Source organism: Apus apus, chromosome 13, assembly GCF_020740795.1.
Source record: "Apus apus isolate bApuApu2 chromosome 13, bApuApu2.pri.cur, whole genome shotgun sequence".
Taxonomy (NCBI): Eukaryota; Metazoa; Chordata; class Aves; order Apodiformes; family Apodidae; genus Apus; species Apus apus.
In genome coordinates this window covers 10,613,104-10,633,537 of record NC_067294.1, presented here as the reverse complement: position 1 = coordinate 10,633,537, position 20,434 = coordinate 10,613,104, and the positions used below count along the sequence as shown (strand labels likewise).

Here is a 20,434-nt window from a genome sequence, read left to right as displayed (position 1 = left end):
TTTTTTATGAGTTGGAACTCAGTTGCGAATTGCATGGTGATGACTTGGCTCAGTAAAATACATAACAGACTTGATTTTTTTTTGTATTTTTTTTTTTGCTACAGAAGTACATTAAAATAACATGGGTTGCTATAAATACAAGCAATTATAAAATAAAAATGTTCTGTAACGTGCTTATCAGTGTCAGCTTTTATTCTAAGAGAGGTTTAAATGCTCATTTGAGATAAGTTCTCTTACTCATTTGTGTGTTGGTTTTTCACATCTGTAGATCTCCATTGTATTTTTATCCCAATCTAAAATTAGTTCTGGTGCCAAAACAGCTTGAATTGCAGCAGAAAACCACATGAGTATTGAAATCACATTGCTCGATTAAAGTCACATGCTCTGAATCAGCCACGTATTGTACGGCTGATGTTCCTGCTGCAACGTCCCGTTGCTCCTTAACCCAAACAAGCACATTTGTTGTACTTAACCAGGACACACTAGCTGCTCCACTGGTGTTACTGCACAAAAACAGGCCCCAGAATACTACAAGCTTGGCTTTTGGCTTCAACTGAAACTCCTTTGGAGTGGAACAAGAGGGAATACGTAATTTTCATCTCCCCTCTGAGGGGAAAAACGAAGCAGCAGGGTTGTCAGAGCAAGTGAGCATAGATATTGTGGTTTGGTACTGCAAGGCAAAGTGTAAATGATCTTCTAGTTCTTCAACTCTGGCTCGTGATAGAGACTTTTTAAACCATTGTGCTTTCTCTCAAAATGAGAACAATCCAGCACACATTTGCTGTAAACTTCTAAAAACAGTTTAACAATATATTTGGGCTTTTTTCTTCTAAATGGCGTGAACCCTTAGACAGCGTAACAAGTGTTTCTCAACTGTGACAGAGCTGCCTGTGTCACCACTGCCTTGGAGAGATCATGACATAAATAATGCCTTGTGTCCAGGTACAAATTTCTAAAAGTTTTTCTACCTTTTGTTTCTCATGGAGAAAGCACTGCCCAAATAGGCTTTTTAGACTTAAAGGAAGACTCCATCATTTTGTGACCTTGTGTGTATCTGATGGATTCTGTCCTGCTGGTCTCTTCTTAAAATCATGGAGTTTTGGGTGAGATGGTGTGCTTACAGCTGGAATAATGCTATTCCTGAATCCAAGTCAGAGTCTGGGTCTCTGCTGGGCAATGAATAATTAAGAAATTGAGCCAAAGGAACAAGACTGGCCCCAAAGAGTTTACAGTCTGATAACTGACCCTTACAGATATGGTGGAAGCAACTTCTGCATTTTCTGAACTGCCCTTACACGTTTTTTGGTCAGGTAAGCTTGACCAGAAGAAAACTCTTGACTCCAAACCCTACAATCTTGCTGCTGTTTTTACCTTGTTTATTTAGCAGTAGTTAGTGGTCCAAGGTACATGTGTTTGATAAGGTGCCATCTCACTTCTGCATCAAGTGGCTTCATGGTCCTTCACTCATGAAGTTCACTAAGGTGTTGGTAGAGATGAATCTTGAGACTTCTGTGTACTTTGTCTCCCTTGGAAGTTTCATACCCTTTCTAGCAGAATGTCTGGACTGTTTTGCACCTAATTCTCATAAATACTATTCTTCTAGTAATTAGGTTTAAACTGGGGAGGAGGAGAAGTCATGTCCTGTGGTTTAATTACCACTCTTGCTTTTTAGGCAGTGTGAAAAGTTAAATACTCCTCTGTTTTTTTGGAGAGTTGGTGCCCAGCAGTGGGGAAAACACAGCGACCCTGTTTGAAAAAAGATGAATTTGGGTTCCCTGTTTATCTTTAATATGGCAGGTGTCACTTAGGGCTGCTGGTGAAGAGTGTTTTAGATGCAAGTCAGTTTTGTGGAGACTGCTTGCCAGACCAACTAGGAGTAGGAATTTGGGGGTGCATTAGTTGGTGAACCTGAAATGAAACACCCCCTTTGTACCCATGCTGTTGCTGGAGTCTAGTTAACTGCCTCACCTTGGAGTAGTGATTACACATGCAGAATGAGTGGGGCTCTTTAACACTCCCCGTTCCTACCCTTTCTCTGTGCCAGGATATGGTCAGTCCTGATGAGTTCCCAGGGAGCAACTTTTTCTCAAGAATTTGTAAGTAAACATATTTAAAGCAGTGCTTCCCACACCTTCCTTGAAATGCTGCTTTGGAAAATAAACAAGTATTTATTTTGCATTCTATATAACTGTTCACTTATGGAATTAATTTTTTTCTGGCTTTATCCATCCCAAAGACAACAGGTGTTTTATCTTAGGAATGCAAGTGCAGATTTTTTTATTCCAATTAGGTTCTTTCTGGTGACTATGTTCAGGGAAACAGTATGCTGCAAGACTGGGGGAGAAATGACATTAGCATTTTATCTTCTTGTGGTGGGAAACTTATTACCAAGAGGTAATAATTTGCATTGAGCTCCACATTAGTTAGGAAAATATTATAGGTGCTTGAGGGTGAGGGAGGAAGCATTTCAATTCCTGCCAGTGTCTTGCCTTGTTAATGTCCCTTGGCAGGCTGTGTCCAGAGATATGCTGAGAGAGCTGCTATCTGATCATCAACCCTGTTAACAAAACAGTTCTAAGTAATAACAATTCAGTTTAAAAAACAGTTGTGCCAAGTCCAAAATGGCCATGATGGTGAAGGATTCTGTACTTCCTGGTTCAGAGCTGTGTCAAACAGAATATTCTGTCTTAGAAATTCTAGCAAGTGATCTAATCTTGTCTTAAAACTCTTTCCAGTTTTGCCTACTCAAGGATGCTGTCGCTATCTGATTGCTCTGCCTGCCAAATTTCCAGGCTGAATTAGTCTTCCATTGATAAAGTGCATTTCTAGCTGCTCAGTGCAGTCACCTTTCCTTCTTTCACATGTCTCATTTCATTATTTTAAATTAATATGAGGATTATTTCCAGCTGAAGGAACTCTTGCCATGCAATTCAGATTTAGGTATCTGCATTGTTTCTTTCTTGTTCTTATTTTGAAATTTTCCAACTTTGACACAGTGTTGAATGTTAATAAAAAAAGGAACCGTTTTTCTCACAAAACAAATATTTTTTCTATAAAAATATTTCAATGCAGATTATTGCATGTTAGTCAATTTTGACACTAAATGAGCCCCTGTGAATTAGCTCTTTTCAGTTGAGGAAGCTGGGGTGAGTGCTACCCAGACATGAACATTTTCTGGTATATTTTTCTCATGCTCATCTTCAGCTGTTATATAGGTCAGAATCTTTGGATTACATAGCTTTCCTGCACACCCCCTCCCTCTGTGGCTAGTATTGCAACTTGCTCCTTCTGTGGAAATACAATTGAGGCTGATTAACTGAATATGGGATACTTTATTGACCAGTCTTTAAATGTTCCTAGGGCTAGCTTTTCCAAGCAGTCTGGATGCTGAAAAATACATATTTCAATGGCATTCTTGGAGTGGCAATTTGGACTGAAAGCTTGGGGCAGTTTGGCTGAGCTCCTGCTGTTGCAGGTGTAGGTAGCAGATTGGAAGACACAAGCTCTCCTGTGGTAGCCAAGAGGAAAATGCAGTGCTTCAGGGAGGGGAAATTACAGCTCTGTCATAAAAATAGGGATTGGTTCAGAATACTAGAGAGCAAACATGAAGGTTAGGTATGAAGAGAACATGCAAAGAGGATTATTCTTCCTACTTCATTTTTCCTGCTGTCTCTAAGTAGTTGGTATTCCCTTGGATGTACCCCTGTGAAATTACTTTTCCCACAGTGAAGGAGTCTCTTGTTTCTTACTGCTTTTTTGATTGTCATTTTTAATAGCCTCTGTTGCTAGTAGTGCCTAGTATTGCTGTAAAAGGGAGGGTCCTCAATGCTGGCCACAGTTTCATGAACCAAAGCAACAGCTTAAAAAGAAAGCAGGAGATAAACTACTGTTGCAAGAAATCACTGCCTGGGGCCTGGACTGAGCTGAACAGAGCTGCTCAGTGTTGTCTGCTCCACTCCCAGCTGTGTGCTTTCCATTCCTGGTTTGGATATAGGCTTTAAAGACCAAGGAAACTTAAATACTTTCTGTATGTATTTATTCTTTTCACTGGGAGATCAGGGTGGATTTCTTTTATGTTTTCAATTTGATCGCTACTGTGATGGAGTCTGAATGCAGCCCTGGTTCTCCTGGGTCCTGGGTTTGAGGCACCCTCAGCAGAGCTGCAGAGGCAGCACTTCATGGCCGTGGCTGCTCATTAGAGCACAGTAATTAGCAGGGTGACCTGGGTGAGTCTGGAATGTGCTTGCATCCAGCTGTTTTTGTGAATTCTTCTTTTAACTGCTGTAGCCAAACAATCAGCAATTTGGGGGATTTTTTTGGAGGTTTTTTCCAATGCTTTCAGAAGTCCCTCTGCCTCAGCAAACTAACTTTACCTGCACAACAATGTACAGAAAACCATGGGAGATCTAGGCTCTCATTTTCAAATGGCTGAAATAAGAATCTCTTTCTGCTAATGCATTCTCACTTATTGCCGGTCAGAGTCCTCGTCCTTAAATTTGAAGCTAGGCTTATTTTCTTTAGAGGCAAGAAGGGGTGAGAAGAGGGTCTGTCTAATCCTGTGGAGTTCTGTATTAACTCAGAACCAAAGACTTTTCCTACAGAAACTTAACTCCAAAGTCCAGAATCAACATGGACTTATTTTAATCTTCTATTACAGCATTTATGTCTTAAATTACATGAAAAAATACAAAAGTGTATCTGTCCCAACTAATCATACTACTTTTACTTATGAGTAGAGGATGACACTGGAGAAATCAGCTCCTTCAAGCATTATGGTGAGTACCTTTTTAGAAAAGACAAGTAGTCTATCTCATGGTCAAGACCTACTTCAGCTGTTACTGGATAGGTAACATCTGATACCATTGCCAAAATAATCATTGCACTGCCAGGATTTAGCTTGCTCTGAGTTGTTGAGAACTAAATGCATTTTACATCAAATTACTTTCTGTAGGGACCCTTTAATTTTAAAGCAAGTTACTTAAGGGATGTGCTGTTGTGTCTGTTGGAAGTGGGGCCCTTTGGCACAGAACAAATATTGCCCAGTCCATTAATAGAGCTAAAGACTGCTGTGCTCAGGGACTTTTGAAAGAGATTAAGTGAATTTGTTAAAGATGCAAAGGCTCTGGCTTCTTTATCTTTGTTTCAGCAATTTAAATGAACAGGGCAGTTTTACATGTCTATTCCAAGGTCCTTCCATCTTGCATGATGGAAGTTACTTACAGCTCCTCAAAGTAACTGCTTTAATTTTATCAACTGATGTGTTCAATTAAGCTGATTCCAGTATGTGCTATAGATTCTGTGGCTCTTTTACACCTTGCTTTAAGGCAAATTCCAGTCCTTCACATGGGGTGAAAATCAAGTGTAGGGTTGGCCACACCAGAATTTTTGGTAGCAGTTAATTGTCAACCAAATAACTCAGATTTTTGCTCTGGTTGTTCCCTACCATATGTCCTGACTTCTGGTGGGGTGGTGGGGAGGAGCAGACTTTCTGAGCATCCCAAGAAAACTGCTGATAGCTCCATATCACTCTTTGAGAAGCCCACATGTTGCACCTTTGAGCTATTGATGATGCTTAGCTTTTACACCCATTCATAGACCTTCCAGATGCTGAGTTTTCTTCAGTCTCAGCTATTGGAGTTCTTTGGAGAATGAGTGTGCAGAAGAACAGATAGGATTTTAGTTTCAAAAATGCTTATTTAAAAATCCAACTTGTATCATCATTTTTCCTTAGCTGTTCTTTTTCCCAGTTGTTTTAGGTTACCTGATGTTGAACTTGAGACTGCAGTTTGGTTAGGCTGTCCGTGTATCTGTTTCCATTAATAATTTTTCAACTGTCTTAACTGGATTGTGGATCCAGAAGGTATTAACTATAGAAGAGAAGTAAATTAATGTGTTTGGTTTTTACTGGGTGGTTAAGCTGCCAGTCTGTCAGACTTCTGCCCTGCAGAAATTTGGTGTGCACAGTCAAATATATGAAAATGAAAATAGACCTTGTTCTTTTTGCACCTCACTGCTTGGGAGCACCTGGGCACTCAGTGATGTGACTATCTCACTTCTGTGGTCATACTCATTTGTTAATTTTGTGACAAATTGCTTTCTACTTAGGGAACAAAGGATAGCAGGAAAGGAGGATGAGTCCTGCTAGTTACAATATTGTAGCATGTAGAGACTTTCTCTGTGGGTGAAGAGCCTTTTGTGCTAAGGGCAGCTGAAATATAGAGGGGGTTTTGTTAGGTTGGTGGTTTAGGATTGGGGGTTTTTATGTGTTTTAATCAACCTGCTGCAGAAATGAAGTCTCACCCTTGGGTTTGTTGGGGTTTTTTTTAATCCTATGGCTTTAAACTTGCCAGGAAGGACAAATATTCAAAAAATACAGGCTTTGCAGTAGCTGGAAAACCAGGTCCACATTCAGAGCCAGTCCTGAGTGGTGCTGAGGTGTCATGACATGCTGTGTGAACCTAAAGGATAAACACCAGCAAGTGGGATACTTGATTTTTCTTTTCCTAAGTTGCTGATGTACTGCTGCTGGATATGGTAGGTCTGACTTGACAACTGTTAAAGATGTTACCCCTTCCTGTAAGAACTGTGTGAAATAATACTTTGCAGAAGAAACTTGACATCTGAGGAGCTTCAAGAATGCATTATCCCACCGTTACACATCTGTCCACAGCTGCAGGTGCTTAGCACAACTGTGTGCCCACAGGTCTGCCTTGTTCAGCCCACACTGACAGACACACTTCTCAGAAATTACCAGGGCATAGTCCCTGGGAAAACGACTGTTAGGTTTTAGTTAGACACCAAAATAAAACACTTCTTAAATGGGAATCAAATTGAAAGCATAAAAAAAAATTGAGAAGTAGTTTGTGTTGAGTGTGAAATGGTAATTTTCTCATTAAAAACTACCTTGTAAAATAGAGCCTAGAAAAGCAACCAAGTATCACTCTTAAGAAATACAAATAATAAATCTTTAAATGTTTGCTTATGTGTCTTTCACCTGTGCCAAGGTGAAAAACCAAGCAGTTGCCTTTCATTTTTCCAACTAGCACCTGTGCAATGTAATACAGAACTATAAAATTAAATCATTAAGATAATGTATGTTTGGTATGTGTGTCAGGTAAGATTCCTATTTTCAGCTTATACTGATCTCTTAATTAACTGATGAGCTTAAGTAGCTGAGATACAGTAATAGTGCATTTAGTTAATTGGCTAATGTGTAACTTTATCCCTGCCAATAACTGTGACACTGGAATAAATTCAAGACATGGTGTTAGATCCTGTAACTAAGCTAATTTAATCATTGGTCATTATAAAAACAATTACCAACTTGGAGGCTTTTTTTGTTCACTCCCTTCTGGAATTTGTGACTGCTTTGCATGGGAGAAGTGACATGGCAAGCAGTGCTGTGTTCACCTAAGTATTCATTAGGAGCATTAAATGGGCCATCTGTCTTGTGCATTATAACTTATGTTACACAGACCGTTTTAAATTGCAAGTTTTGGTGGAAGGGTTTAATGCAACATAGCCCAGTGCAAATTAACACTGTGGTGAGATGGGATCTGAAACTGTGCTGACTTCTGCAGCTCATCCTAAGCAGTTGTTGTACCTTAGGGGAACTCTATGGATTCCTAGGATCTCTGTTAGCTTTAACATTTTCCTAGCTAGCACTGCACCATAGTGATGAGTTACAAAGGTTTAAATATGTTGAAACTTGTTCCAAGTCTCTGTGGCACTGATAGAGCTTGTTTCTTTTGGGGGACTGGAGTGAGCCCCCCCAGGCATGAGCAGACACCCATGGGCAGGATCTGCTCTGGGCCAGGCTGCCCTGCCAGCTTTTTCCTTGCTATCCTCCTGACCCAGTGTATGGGCTGAGAGCTGCAGAAGCCCAGGTTTACCTGGTGCAATAAAGTAAATTCATGAATGGCATCATCCAGGAAGTCTTCAGAAGTGGCAGCATCACGTGGGTGTGCTGGGGGACTTGCCAGCTGGCTTTCAGCACACTTGCACCTAATCAGAGTGGAGCTGGCTGCATTGTTTAAAGAAAACCCAGCTTGGTATTTTTTATAACTGGCAGGATGAAAGATAAGGCTGCCTTTAATTTTCTTTTAATGGTTTTGGATTTATTATTATTTTTTTTGCGTAAATGAAAATTGTGTGAGTGCTGGAAGTACTTGTGGTGCCTAAAACACAGACCAGATGTACAGCAGATGTCCCTGTCTGTCACTTAACCAAACTGGGAGAATTTCTGCTGACCTTGTGTGGTGGGTCTGTGGCTGCATGACAGAGGCTGGTGCTGGCCACGCTGCTCCCATGGCTCAGGCCAACAAAAATGCAGAGCCTGCGTTTAAACACTGCTGAGCCAGACCCTGATTTGTGCCTTGCTCCAAGCACACAGAACTTGGCTGTCTGCCTGGGGAGAATCCCTTGTGGCACTTACAGTTGTAAATTTTTGACATGAGGGATGTCAGCCTCCAGTAAATGTCTTTAATCGTAGAATCATAGAATGGCCAGGGTTGGAAGGGACCTTAAAGATCATCTAGTTCCAACCCCCCTGCATGGGCAGGGACATCTCTTACTAGATCAGGTTGCTCAAAGCCCCATCCAACATGGTCTTGAACACTTCCAGGGAGGGGGCATCCACTGCCTCCCTGGGCAACCTGTTCCAGTGTCTCACCACCCTTACAATAAAGAATTTCTTCCTAATGTCTTACCTAAATCTCCCTTCTTCCATCTTAAAACCATTACCCTTCATCCTATCACTACACACCCTGGTAAAAAGTCCCTCCTGGCTTTCTTGTAGTCCCTTCAGGTACTGGAAAGCCTCTATGAGGTGTCCTCAGAGCCTTCTCTTCTCCAGGCTGAACAGCCCCAACCCTCTCAGCTTGTCTTCATAGGAGAGGTGCTCCAGTTCTTGAGTCATCTTCATGGCCCTTGTCTGGACTTGCTCCAACAGTTCCATGCCCCTCCTGTGTTAAGGGGCTCCAGAACTGGACACAGTAGCTGAGATCTCACGAGTGCAGAGTAAAGAGGCAGAATTGCCTCCCTTGACCTGCTGGTCACGCTTCTTTTGATGCAGCCCAGGACATGGTTGGCTTTCTGGGCTGCAAACACACATTGTCAACTCATGTTGAGCTTTTCATGAACCAACATCCCCAGATCCTTCTCCTCAGGGCTATTCCAAATCCATTCTCTTCCCAGTCTGTATTTGGGCTTGGGATTGCCCCAACCCAGGTGCAGAACCTTGTACTTGGCCTTTAAATAGTATTTAAATCTTTTCTTACCAGTTCATATAGGTGCCTGATACACATTGGTTAGAGTGCAAACATTATCGAGGAAGAAGGGGGCTTCTCAGCCAGGGCAACATTCATTTGCAGCTGGGAATGCTGGATCTTTCCTCATCTTAAAACCACACTAGCAGATGAGACCAGGTCGTGCTGCTGGTGTGGAGCAGGGGGCAGGTGCCTGTGTCATGGCAGTCCACGGGCATGGCACTCACCAGCCAGAGGAACTTGCAGCTTTGCAGTTTATCTGATGTGTCTAAAGTTCCCCTGTTAACTGGATCAAGGGTAAGACACAAAAGAATTTTAGCACTTTAGAAGTGAAGTTGCTGAGTTGCATTCTTCCTCACAATGGGGGACAAAAAGCACTGGGTTTTGTTTTTTTAGGTGAGCTCTGTGCAGCTTCCCACTGCATTCCCACAATTGTGTCCAGCTCTGCTGTGCTGTGTAGTGCACTTGTTTTGTGTTGCATGTGAGAGGCCATGTTCATGCTGAACTCTCAGCTGTAATTGAGTTTTAACTTAAGCTATACTTTGCAGGAGTCAAAAGAAGAATGTACTTAATGCAGCCTATCTCAAATAGAAAATTTTTCATGTTGCTGACAGGTTCCTTAATAGTTCTTGTAATACATTTCCTGAAAGATAGTCTAGTTGTGCACTGTAGATGATGAAGATTAAAGGTCTTGGTGCTTACATGCCATGATTTAGGAATGGGTAAATCTTTATCCTGTTCTGGATCCAGCTGAAAACATGCATCTCCCAGAGATAGGAGCAGTTTAAATTCTAGTGTAAACACTGCTGACAGGTAATTGCATTGATAATGTCTTTCCCTCAAAGCTGTTCAACCCTAGTGCAACCAGAACTTGACTGCGAGGCTAAAGCTAATGCTGAAGAGCTGGTGTAGATATTGCTACTGCTGTTCTCCCTGCCTCCTGTGGAAGCAGAATTTGTGGCTCCAAGATTCCTCTGTTGGGGTGTCATCAAAACAGATGAGTGTCATCTGGTCTTTGCCCTGCCTGGCAGTGTTCCTGCTTCATCTGTGGTCACCCCTTGACCAAGGCACTAAGGATTTGAGGTGGTGACTGTCCAAAGGTGTTTGCTCCGTTAGACGTTTTTATCTGTGAGGAGAAGAGATGTTGCATCATGAACTTAAATCAAGATCAGGAAATATTTTTGTACTTCCAGTGGGAAGCTGAGTGAGTAGGCAGAGCTCAGGAGTAACCACAAAGCTTTTGTAAGCTAATTATAAAGCCATAGATTTAAGGCTGGGAAATAGCACTGAGCTTTTGGTGGGAGACCAGTGTGAAAAATTTCCTGTGAAAAACATTGATGAAATGTTGAGTCAAATAACAGTGGAGACCTTGACAGTGGCTTTGCTTGTGTTATTGCTGTGACACCAGTGATCCAGAGCTGTAACCACTGGGCTTCTCCATCCTCCTCTCACAGCTCTGGCAGCAGAAGAATCATCCCCATAAAACCTGCACGAACCAACGGGAGGCTGAAGTTCACCTCTTGCCAGCTGGCTCTTGGCTGTGAATTGTACCTCATGTTAGACAAAATACAGTGATATGTTTCAATTTCTAGGAAAGGTGACCTACTTGATCCCAGCGTGTCCCAGCGTGAAGTGTGCATCAAGGTGATATGGAGAGATCCTGCATGTTTTGGGATGAGGTGGGATATTTGGATCTCAAATACTGTCAGGACGCAAATGTCAAAACTTTGAAGCTTTTATGCCTTGCCACAGTGCTGCTGGTTTCTTTGAAATGTGGGGAGTGATGAGTGTTGAGCTGCTTGGAAATACCAGCCTCTCTGGATTTCATCTGCAGTTCCTTTTGAAAATGATGGGAGAAATGGAAAATACAGTGTAATAGCTGGTAATTAGAGTCAATTTTTCTCTTTGTCCAGCACATTCATACGGCCTCATCCTCTCATGTGTTTTATATCTCACGCTGTGAAGCCTCTGGCTTGACTCAGTGAAGATTTAGTGCCTTGTGTATGGGGCAAGGGAGGGAAGCACTGTGTGTGTATGGCTTGTCCAGAGCTGCCTGTAATTACCAGTGTAACTTGCACTTTTATTGACTGCAGTTTCTTCTGTGCAATTAACTCCTTTTGGAGGAAGGTGTTAGGTAAGAGTTGAGCAGAGACCCAGAGAAACAGGGAAGGAGTATTCCCTGCTCCTGCTCTGAGCAATGCTTTGTGACATCCATAGTGCTGGCGCAGGTGAGCAGCCACCTGGGGGACACGGTGGTGTTTGCCTGGTTGGTTTTGAGCACAGGGGGGCCACAGGTGATTGAAAGGTCCCCTTTCACCACAGGGACCACATGCATCATTCAGCACCAGCACATGTCGTGTCTCAGGCTGCTCACGTAGGAGTGTGAGCCTGGCTTTGAGTGATGGTGATCAGGCTGCTGTCCCCCACTGGTTCTTCTTGATAGGGTTTTCTTCTTTTTTTCCTTCCCTCCTTTATCCCCTCGGAAAGGAGGAAGGGAAGAGGGCCTCAGGAGTCGATTGGTGGATTAACTTCTTGTATGCAGGTTTGTCTTTGATAGGTTTGCTGCTCTAAAAAGCTTCACACCACAGGTTCACTACTTGTGTGGCTCAAAACTTTTTGTTTGCCTATGCCTTTATTACATGGACTTGAGTCAGTAGCCCAGTGTTCTGTTACACATCTGTTTAAATACATAACTTCAATTTCTATCAGAAAATGTAATTTTTTTCTTGTAGTGTTCGTTTCACCCTCCACAATCTCTCTTCATGAAAAAGACTAAAATTTTTGTTTCAAGCATTCTGCATTTCAAGTATTTCAGCCTTACAGCTTTCTCATCTCCACAAGGTCCCCAGAAATGCTACTCTGTCTGAACACTCACAGGACTGTGCTAATAGCTACTTCCTTTAGTTTTCATATGAAATTTTGGAGCTCCTTATTTCCTTGTTAGAAAAATTTAATTGTTCAGTGAAATATTTCATTTGTATTCTTTTACTAGTGTCCAGAGATGCTTTCTTTCCAAAATACTGTTTGTGCCTTGTGAAAATGTTACCCTCTTAAGAAATAAAAATGCTGAAAACTAGCAATAACTAGATAAGATTCTGCCATTTTCTCATTGTTGTGGAAACCTGTGCTACTTAATGTAATTCAAATTGTCTGTTTCTTAGATGCAGTAAATTTTCCCCTGTCTCCTCCCCAGTTTCTCTGTTTTTCTGCATCTCCCCTTTGTACTGACTCTTCCTCCAAGCATGACTGTAATTCAACTACTGGAAGGATTACACTAGAGAATGATGCAAAGAAAATTTTTAGGATGAGTTGTATCTAGATATTGATACCAAATTACAAGGTACCTTATAAAGCAATTGGAGCAAAATAAATTTAAAGTAGAATTGATATAATGAAGTAGAGAACTACTCACTGTGGGAAGGGAAACCCTTGGGACTATTACTGAAAGAAACATTATGGATAATAAACGGTTATTTTGCATTTCATTTGTCCTAGAAAAACAGTTTGTTAGCAACTGATCCTCAACAGGGAAGTAATTTGGTAAAGAAAATGGGTTTTTTATAATTAGTTCAATTTGTATAATATTTAGTTACTTTCTCCTGACTGTCTTCAAACAGTTACCCACTGTGTTTCTCAAACTGCCTATTCCTGGGAGGATCCTGCTTCCCCTGTTGAAGCTGTGCACGTCTACAGCTCAAGGAAACCCAACAGTACCTGCATGCTGTCATCTCCTTGCTGGCCTCAGCCTCTGCAAGTCTTGGTCTCTGTTGCTTCCTTGACGGCTTATCATTTCTCCCATGGAGCCTGACAGTTGTCAAATTCCACCTTTTACCCTGAAAACCGTTTCTGAAAATCTGTCTCATCTTTCCCATTCAGATGGTGTTCTGGTTATTTTTTCTGTGTCTTCCTTCAGCAGTTCTGCTGGGCATTGCTGCTCCTTTCTTCAAAGTTCATTCAAAATCTTTTTCATCTCTCAACATTCAGCAGCAGTTGTGTTCATCCTTTAGGTAATTTTTCTAAAAAAATACCCCAAACAACCTAGTATTACTAAATTGTGTCATGTTCTCTAGATACCAAGTGTCATTTCAAAATTTTGATGCTATCTTCTACTTGCCTGTATCTGCTCTTAACTCATGCTCCACAGGTTAAGGGTCCCTCTGTGCCAGTCTTCCTCAGTGTTTAATTGTAATTGTGTATTGGTCTTCATGCATGTCTGCAGAGATTTGAAAGCACACACAGGCCCTGTTCTCACAACACCAGTACACAGCTGCTGCTGGATCTGTGGATATCAACATCTTTGGGCCTCCAGTCCTAAAGTAGAACATGTCCAGTCCAGGTGTCTCCTCCTGGGAACTGCACTGCTGGACTCTCCGTGCCCTGGTTGGGTTTTATGTACATGAAGACTTTTCCAATACATGCTTTGGCCAAATTGGGACATTTTCTCCCACCTCTTACAAGAGCAGCAGAAGACTAATGCGAAAAGTAACATATGCTTGTGTGAAATTCACTCTGGAGCACTTGCGTGAATTTAACATGTCAAATTTTATTCCTAGCATTACTTTAAGAAATAGATGAAAAATACTTGAAGAAATGGAGTGGGAGGGCAAAGCTTACGTAAGGCTGACTGACACCCAAGAAGGCACTTCTCAAAAATGCTTAAGTTGTTGGAGATAACTCTGGGCTGGAACAGGGAACCAAATCCTGTGGCCTCTCTTGCAGGGTTACCTGCATGGTCAGTAACTGGGAAGGAGGGAAACCTAATTGACGACTGAAGCAGAGGCCCACAGGTCCTTCTCCAGAGGCTATGAGCTGTCTGATGTCTCATTCATCTGTTGCATCTTCATTATTTGATTTGACAGTCAGCCCTTTGGGGCAGAAATATTACCCAATTTGATTATTGAGTGCTACAGCTCATGGGTGTATAAATTAGGAATTATGAATGTTTTAGCTGGATATTGGCTTTTAGTATGAGACTCTTCTGTTACCAGCTGCTCCTACTCATCTGGTCTGCTTTAGAGGAGGCAGCAGTACTGTGATCCACAGTGACAGCGACATAACAAACACAGCTGTTTAAAAAAAAAAAGAAGTTCTATATAGACATTTTTTGACATTTTGTTTAAAAACTGATTTAAATATCTGGATTTATCTGCATAAGCTCACTCAAGTGTAGGTAACCTTACTGGTTCCATTGCATTGACAAGATGCTTCAGGGAAGGGAAACAAACCTTCATAGTTCAGGTTATAAAATAATTTGCAAGGAGTGGAGAAATGGGTCTTTGCTTCTGAAAAACAAGACTTTGTAGCTTGCCAGGAGCTAAGGTTACTGGGTCAGACAAGTAGTAGCTACCTCCAGGATCCCAGAGTTCTTCCCTTACATGAGAGATGAAAATACCTTATATGCTGTTAAATCCTACTGATGGGCCAGAACCAGCTGTCTGCTTATCTGCCACTGGTTTTGGGTCACTTTGAGTTATTAAACTGTCTCATAAGGGATACTTGACTGGGGAGGGGGCTTGAACAGTGCTTGGATTTTGCATGTGTAGGGACACCTGGATGGCAGATGTGCTGACAGGTGGGTGCTGAGTTCAGGGGAGGCAGCCTCTCCCCTCCTGCTTCTCCAGCTTTCTGCACATCACTGCAGTGCCCTGTCCCACCCCAGCTTTGTGCTGTATCCCAGAATGCCTCACTAGATAGGTCTGAGTTTCTTCTGTGCATGCTGAGCCCTAGGAAGTTCTTTGTGTAGCTAGTAATTATCAGGACTTCTCACCTTCTTAGCTCTTGCTTCTGCTGCTTTTAACCTGAACAGACCATAGCAAGTCCTATAAATGGTGTTTGGAGTTTGTGCTCTGTGAACCATGCAAGCAGTAGGTGCAGTTCAGGCTGGAGGGGAACAGAAGCAGCACAGGAGGCATCTTTAAGGCAACTCTGGCTTGAACAGGTCCAATAGACAGGAGGATAAAGAGCACTAGAATTCTCTTTCCAGAAGCTGCTCCTCTGAGTAGCCCAAGAAAATCCTTTGTAAGGCCACATAGTGGGCTTGTGTGGTTGCTCTTCACTGGGTACGGCTCCTAAGCAAAGTCCTGCAGGTTGTCAGCAACTTCTTACCCCTCTTTGAAATGAAGAGCACTACCTGAGTATCTGGGAGCTAGTGGAGCAAGAACAGCCTAAATTATTTTGAAGTGTTACTACTTTGCTAATCTTTTTCTTGTTGAAAAGTAGACTGTCAATGATCTTATTTCCTTCTAAATAATCTCTTGCCAAAAGTATCAACCATTGGCATCTGTTGAGATGGGCAACTTTCAGTATTGCTTCAGAGAGAATGTGCTTTTTTGGCACTTATAGAACTATTCCTATTTTCAAGCAGTGTATTAATAATTTCTTACTTCTGTTGAAGTGATGTAAGATGAAAAATTAATGTGGATGTTACTTTCTCTTCCAGATCTTGGAAGCTGGTTGTGCCTCTGATGTGCATGGTCTTAAATGAAATCAACATTTTCTTTTGAGCTCTAGCTTACTTCCAAAGTGAAGAATATAAAAGTGACACTGTAAATATATGACAAAGTGTTTCAGGCTGCTGATGGCCGAGTTATTGCTTATTCTGACTTGTCTTTATAAGCCTTATTACAGAAAAGGGAAAGTCCTTTAACGTGGTCCAAAACTTTCTGGAAATTCATGTAGTGATGTTTCTCTTCAGTGCCTAAAACATGAGGTGGAAAGTGAAAGATTTAGGCCCTTTTACAGATGAGGTTTTTTGCATGGCTTAAGTTTCTTGTATCCCTTCTGCTCCACCTACCCACACAGCTATGGAGAGATTAATATTTCTTCAGGGGAGGCATAAAGCTTTTATGGGATTCTTGAAGCACTTTTAACAAGTGGTAAGCACAAGAAATGAAGGTAAAGACCTTTAAATACTGGCTTGTGAAGCCAAGTTGTGTTTAAAGGCTTAGTACTGGGATGGATGGCTTGTTAAGAGTGGATTTGGCTTTAGAGGCAATTGTAGTGTCACTTTCTTCCACCATCCCTCTTTCCAACTTGGAAAAAAGACTTCATGGCTAGGTTTATCATCACTGCTGGCTGTGCAGGAAGGGTTGTATCTCTAGAGAGAAGTTCTTTGAGACTGTTAGGGTCTCTGTAGTCTCTCCTCTGCTGTTCTTGTCTAGTGAAGAGCAGTATATTCAGCTGCTGCCTTGGGCAAAGGGGGAAGCACAGAAGAGGAAGGGCCTGTCGCAGGGTCTGCAGTGGAGCCGGGGAAGGGGCAGGCAGGGCTGTGAGCGGGGAAACGCTGCTGTGCTCGGGGGCTGCGGGACCAGCCTTTAACCTGCTTTCATAGTTAATGTTTGGGGAGAAGGAGAGGGCCCAGTGGGATAAATTAGCATTCATTGAATGTACATGCAAACAGATGTTGCTGAAGTAGCATGGAAGAAAATATGCCCACTGACCCAAATTTCTTACTATGTCCTGTTCTGTCTGTCTGAAATTTTCGTGCTCTGACTGCTGAGCTTTAATAACAAAACAATTCCTTGTTTAAGTGTTTTACCACATGTTTTTACAATTTCATAATACACTGTTTAATGCACGCAGTTCATCTTGTCTGGGTTGCCTCCTTCTCCATTGTTCTAGACTGGACCATCATCAACTCCCAGCTTGTGTACGTTCAGCTGAGACTTGGACTAGCAGTGCCTGAGCTTTGCCAGGAAACTTGGTGTTTTGTAAACGCTTGGGTCTGCTGTTCAGAAATGTGTTAAATGGTCAGCACTCCTTTGAAAAGCAAATGGAAGCAATCTCATGGAAGCAAGCCCATGGAAGAAAAAAAAGCAATAAATGTTTGTGGTCACTTGAAAGGATTCAGAAGTTTATTTTTGTTAGTTTCTGCATGGGATACAGAGCAACAGCTGGAGACATTTCATGTGTGCCATCCAGTTGTCATTTGCTACATTTAATGATGACCTGACTTTATTTCCATGCAAATGTATCCTCTAGTATTTTTTTTCCAATCTGAAGAAGTCTCATGCCTTTACATACCTGGCAATGTCACCTTACCATCAGGAGTTCTCTAAAATATCCCATTTTCATTTACTTAAGTCTCAGCTTATCATGTAATGTAATTCCGGGTTATAAATTGAAGTAGGGGCTTCTGTGTTTTGGTCTCTTAAAAGACTGTGTTGTCATGTCTGCTGCAGCACCAGGTACTGATGGTCAGCTCTGAGACCCAATGCTCAGTGTTAGCTGCTGATCCAAAAATAGCTGAGGGCATCTGTGGCAGAAAAAACAAATCAAGGAAAGAGAGGCAATATTTGAATTAAGTGCTAGTTTTATAAAATGTTACAGCTTCCCTGAAACGAGTATTTCTATTATGTTGACACTTAGTCTTCTCAGTCATGTCTCTTATCCTCTCCCCAAATCTTCACCATAAATATGGTTTGTAGTTAACTGTAAAGATACAGCCTAAATCTAGATTAAGAACTGTGAAGTATATTGAGACATTACACTATTACTCCATTGAAAACAGAGCACTGGAGTAAGACTGAGGAGAGATACAAGGTTTTTTGGTCAGCTGTCATCAACTTTCTGCCAGAAAAATGTGTGTTTGGAGAAGGGAAATGTTTCTTATCTCTAAGGATGGACATGGGATCCAGAAAGCTAAATGTAACCCTTGTGTTTGTTCTGATGCTCTCCCATCCTTGCAGACTAGCCAGGAGCACCCAATAAAAAGCAGCTTTGCTCTGCAGGCTTTGATATTGCAGTGGTTGTGGTGTCTCGCTCTCCTAAGTGATAATTTGGCCTTGGTAACTTGAATGTGGGGTGATAGGCTGCATCTCTTTGTGCTTCCCTAGCCTTACAACAGCCCATGGTTCCTCTATTCTCTTGGGATGGCAATTGCTCTTCATGGAGGGTGTAGCAAAAGATTTCTCTCCAGCATTGTGCGTATTGGGATCCTTAAACGACTTCAGTCCTATGTAGCTTACCTGTCTTCAGGGAGCATTCAGTACTCATTACCCACTTTCTATGACCTGTCCCATGGAGGGTCTGCTTATCTTCAGCTGCAAATACACTTAGTTAACTGTTAAAGGACACTTCATTTCCTCTGGAGACATTTAAACTATGTATTCAAGGCTTTGTGGTATTGAGCTGTGGTGAGAACTGGTTTTGTGTTTTGTCACTGCTCTCTTCCCTGTACTGTCCTCACAAGGTCCTGTTGTGTGGATCTTCTCCCTGCCTGGAGGAGATGGAGTTTTAACTCTTGTAGGGAGACACTCTTCCTGGTGTGCACTGAAGTTTGTTCCCTTCTTTTTCTTTTTCCTTTCAACAGAAGTTGAAATAACCTCTTACATAAATGGAAAAGAAGGGTCTAGCACCATCTTAGCAATGCTGTAATTTAAAGTGATTCAAATCCACCAGTATTATTCCTGTGTGATGATCTTAACTGGCTATTACACAAAAATAGCTGTAGTTAAAAAGAAGCAAGTGTTGCTTTCGTGTTCATTGTGAATGAAGTAACCGCTTTTTAAAGCTTGATGGATTCCAGGACAATTCTTTAGGCACTTCTGTCAATGACAGTTCTAGCCCTTGTGCATCTTACTTGCTTTTCTGCATACACTTTGAATTAAAACTGTTTAAAAGGAGATGATGCAAAAAAATAAAATCCTTAGCCTCTTCAAACCCTTGTGTTAAGAGAATATCGTGTTGGTTGAGAGTGGAGCAGAGATCTGCCGCAGTGTTGTCTCACTGCACCCAGGTGTTGGGATAATGGGTGTCTCACTGTACTGCTGCTCCAGCCTGTGGAAGATTTGGAAGATGTGTGTCTTGGGTGTGAGTCTCCCAGCCAGGCACTCACAACACGGGCAGAGGGATGCAGAGCTTCTGGGGAATTTGGGAAGAGGTTGTGGGTTGCTCGGATGCAGGTGAAATCAGAAAGCGGGAGGTAGCCCCTCAATTTTTCTAGGAGGTAGAACCTCCTAGAGTCCAGGGGAAGGGAGGTAATGCCTCAGAGGAGATGGAAGGAAAAATCAGGATTGCCTGGAAGGAAACTTTCGCTGCATAGACCCTGAACAAAATACCCAAAGGGTGCTTAAGTAATTTGTGCTGTTACATCTTTTTAATTTCTCTTCCTCTTTCTCCTTCACAGTTGCTCTCGGTCGTAACCAGCCCTTGAAAAAAGAGAAACCAAAATGGAAGAGTGATTACCCCATGACAGACGGACAGCTGCGCAGTAAGAGGGATGAGTTTTGGGACACAGCACCAGCTTTTGAAGGTCGCAAGGAGATCTGGGATGCCCTGAAGGCTGCAGCACATGCTTTCGAGAGCAACGATCATGAACTGGCACAAGCAATCATTGATGGTGCAAGCATAACACTACCACATGGTAGGTTCATCTAAGATTGTTGTGGCCTGAGTCTAACAGTAGGGTAAGGGAAATGGTTTTTAAGCCTTAGAATCAACTGAGACACATATGCAGAAGTTTTAAATACGTGTATGTCAGGTGCACTATGTCTTCCTTGGTGTTTCAAAGCAAAATTACCTTTGTGTAAAGAGACCAAGAAAACCTACCTTTCTTACATTTCCAAAATTTGCATGTATGATCAGGTACATGGTGTAATACAGAATTTAAGAGTCTAACCTCTGTAGGCAGCACTTGAGACTTTCTGTTATCTCTTGAAACATCTGCATTCTCAAAGGTAGTTTTCTTAATTTTTTTCCAGCTTCCCTTGGTACGGGAGTAGGTTGTGTTTGTTTTTTTCCCTGATCTTAGGGGTTTCTTTGGCAGTTGAATTGTTGTGATTTTTTAAATTTCTTTTCTGAAGAGTATGGAAACCTTTCCCAAAAAAAGGGTGCTGGCAATCTGCTGTAAGATCTTGTACAAGATAAACTTTAAGCACGTATTTTGAGTGCTTTCCCTTTTGCTCTGTTGTTCTGAATTCTGATATTTTCCAAGCTGTTCTCCCCCACTCAACCCTCTGAAATTAATCACTCCCCTTTATTCCCAGTAGAAATACAGTTCAAGTTCTGCATTAAAAAAAAAAATAAATTAAAACTTAATAGATTTGTATCTTTAGTAACCTGAAAGAATCAGGATGAAATTAAAAAAACCCACAAAAACAATCCACAACCAGAACAATCCCCCCCCCCAAAAGCCCATATCACCAACTCATCATCAAACACACTAAACT

The 20,434-nt window shown here is 41.8% G+C and overlaps 1 protein-coding gene across 1 annotated transcript in view; it reads left to right on the top strand.

Moving 5' to 3' along the window:
• Positions 1 to 20,434, top strand: part of UBTD2 (ubiquitin domain containing 2) — a 56,209-nt gene that overhangs the window by 9,846 nt on the left and 25,929 nt on the right. The window contains exon 2 of the mRNA XM_051631331.1: positions 19,393 to 19,629. Coding sequence (XP_051487291.1) covers positions 19,393 to 19,629 — 237 coding nt within the window. The remainder of the gene's footprint in view (positions 1 to 19,392; positions 19,630 to 20,434) is intronic.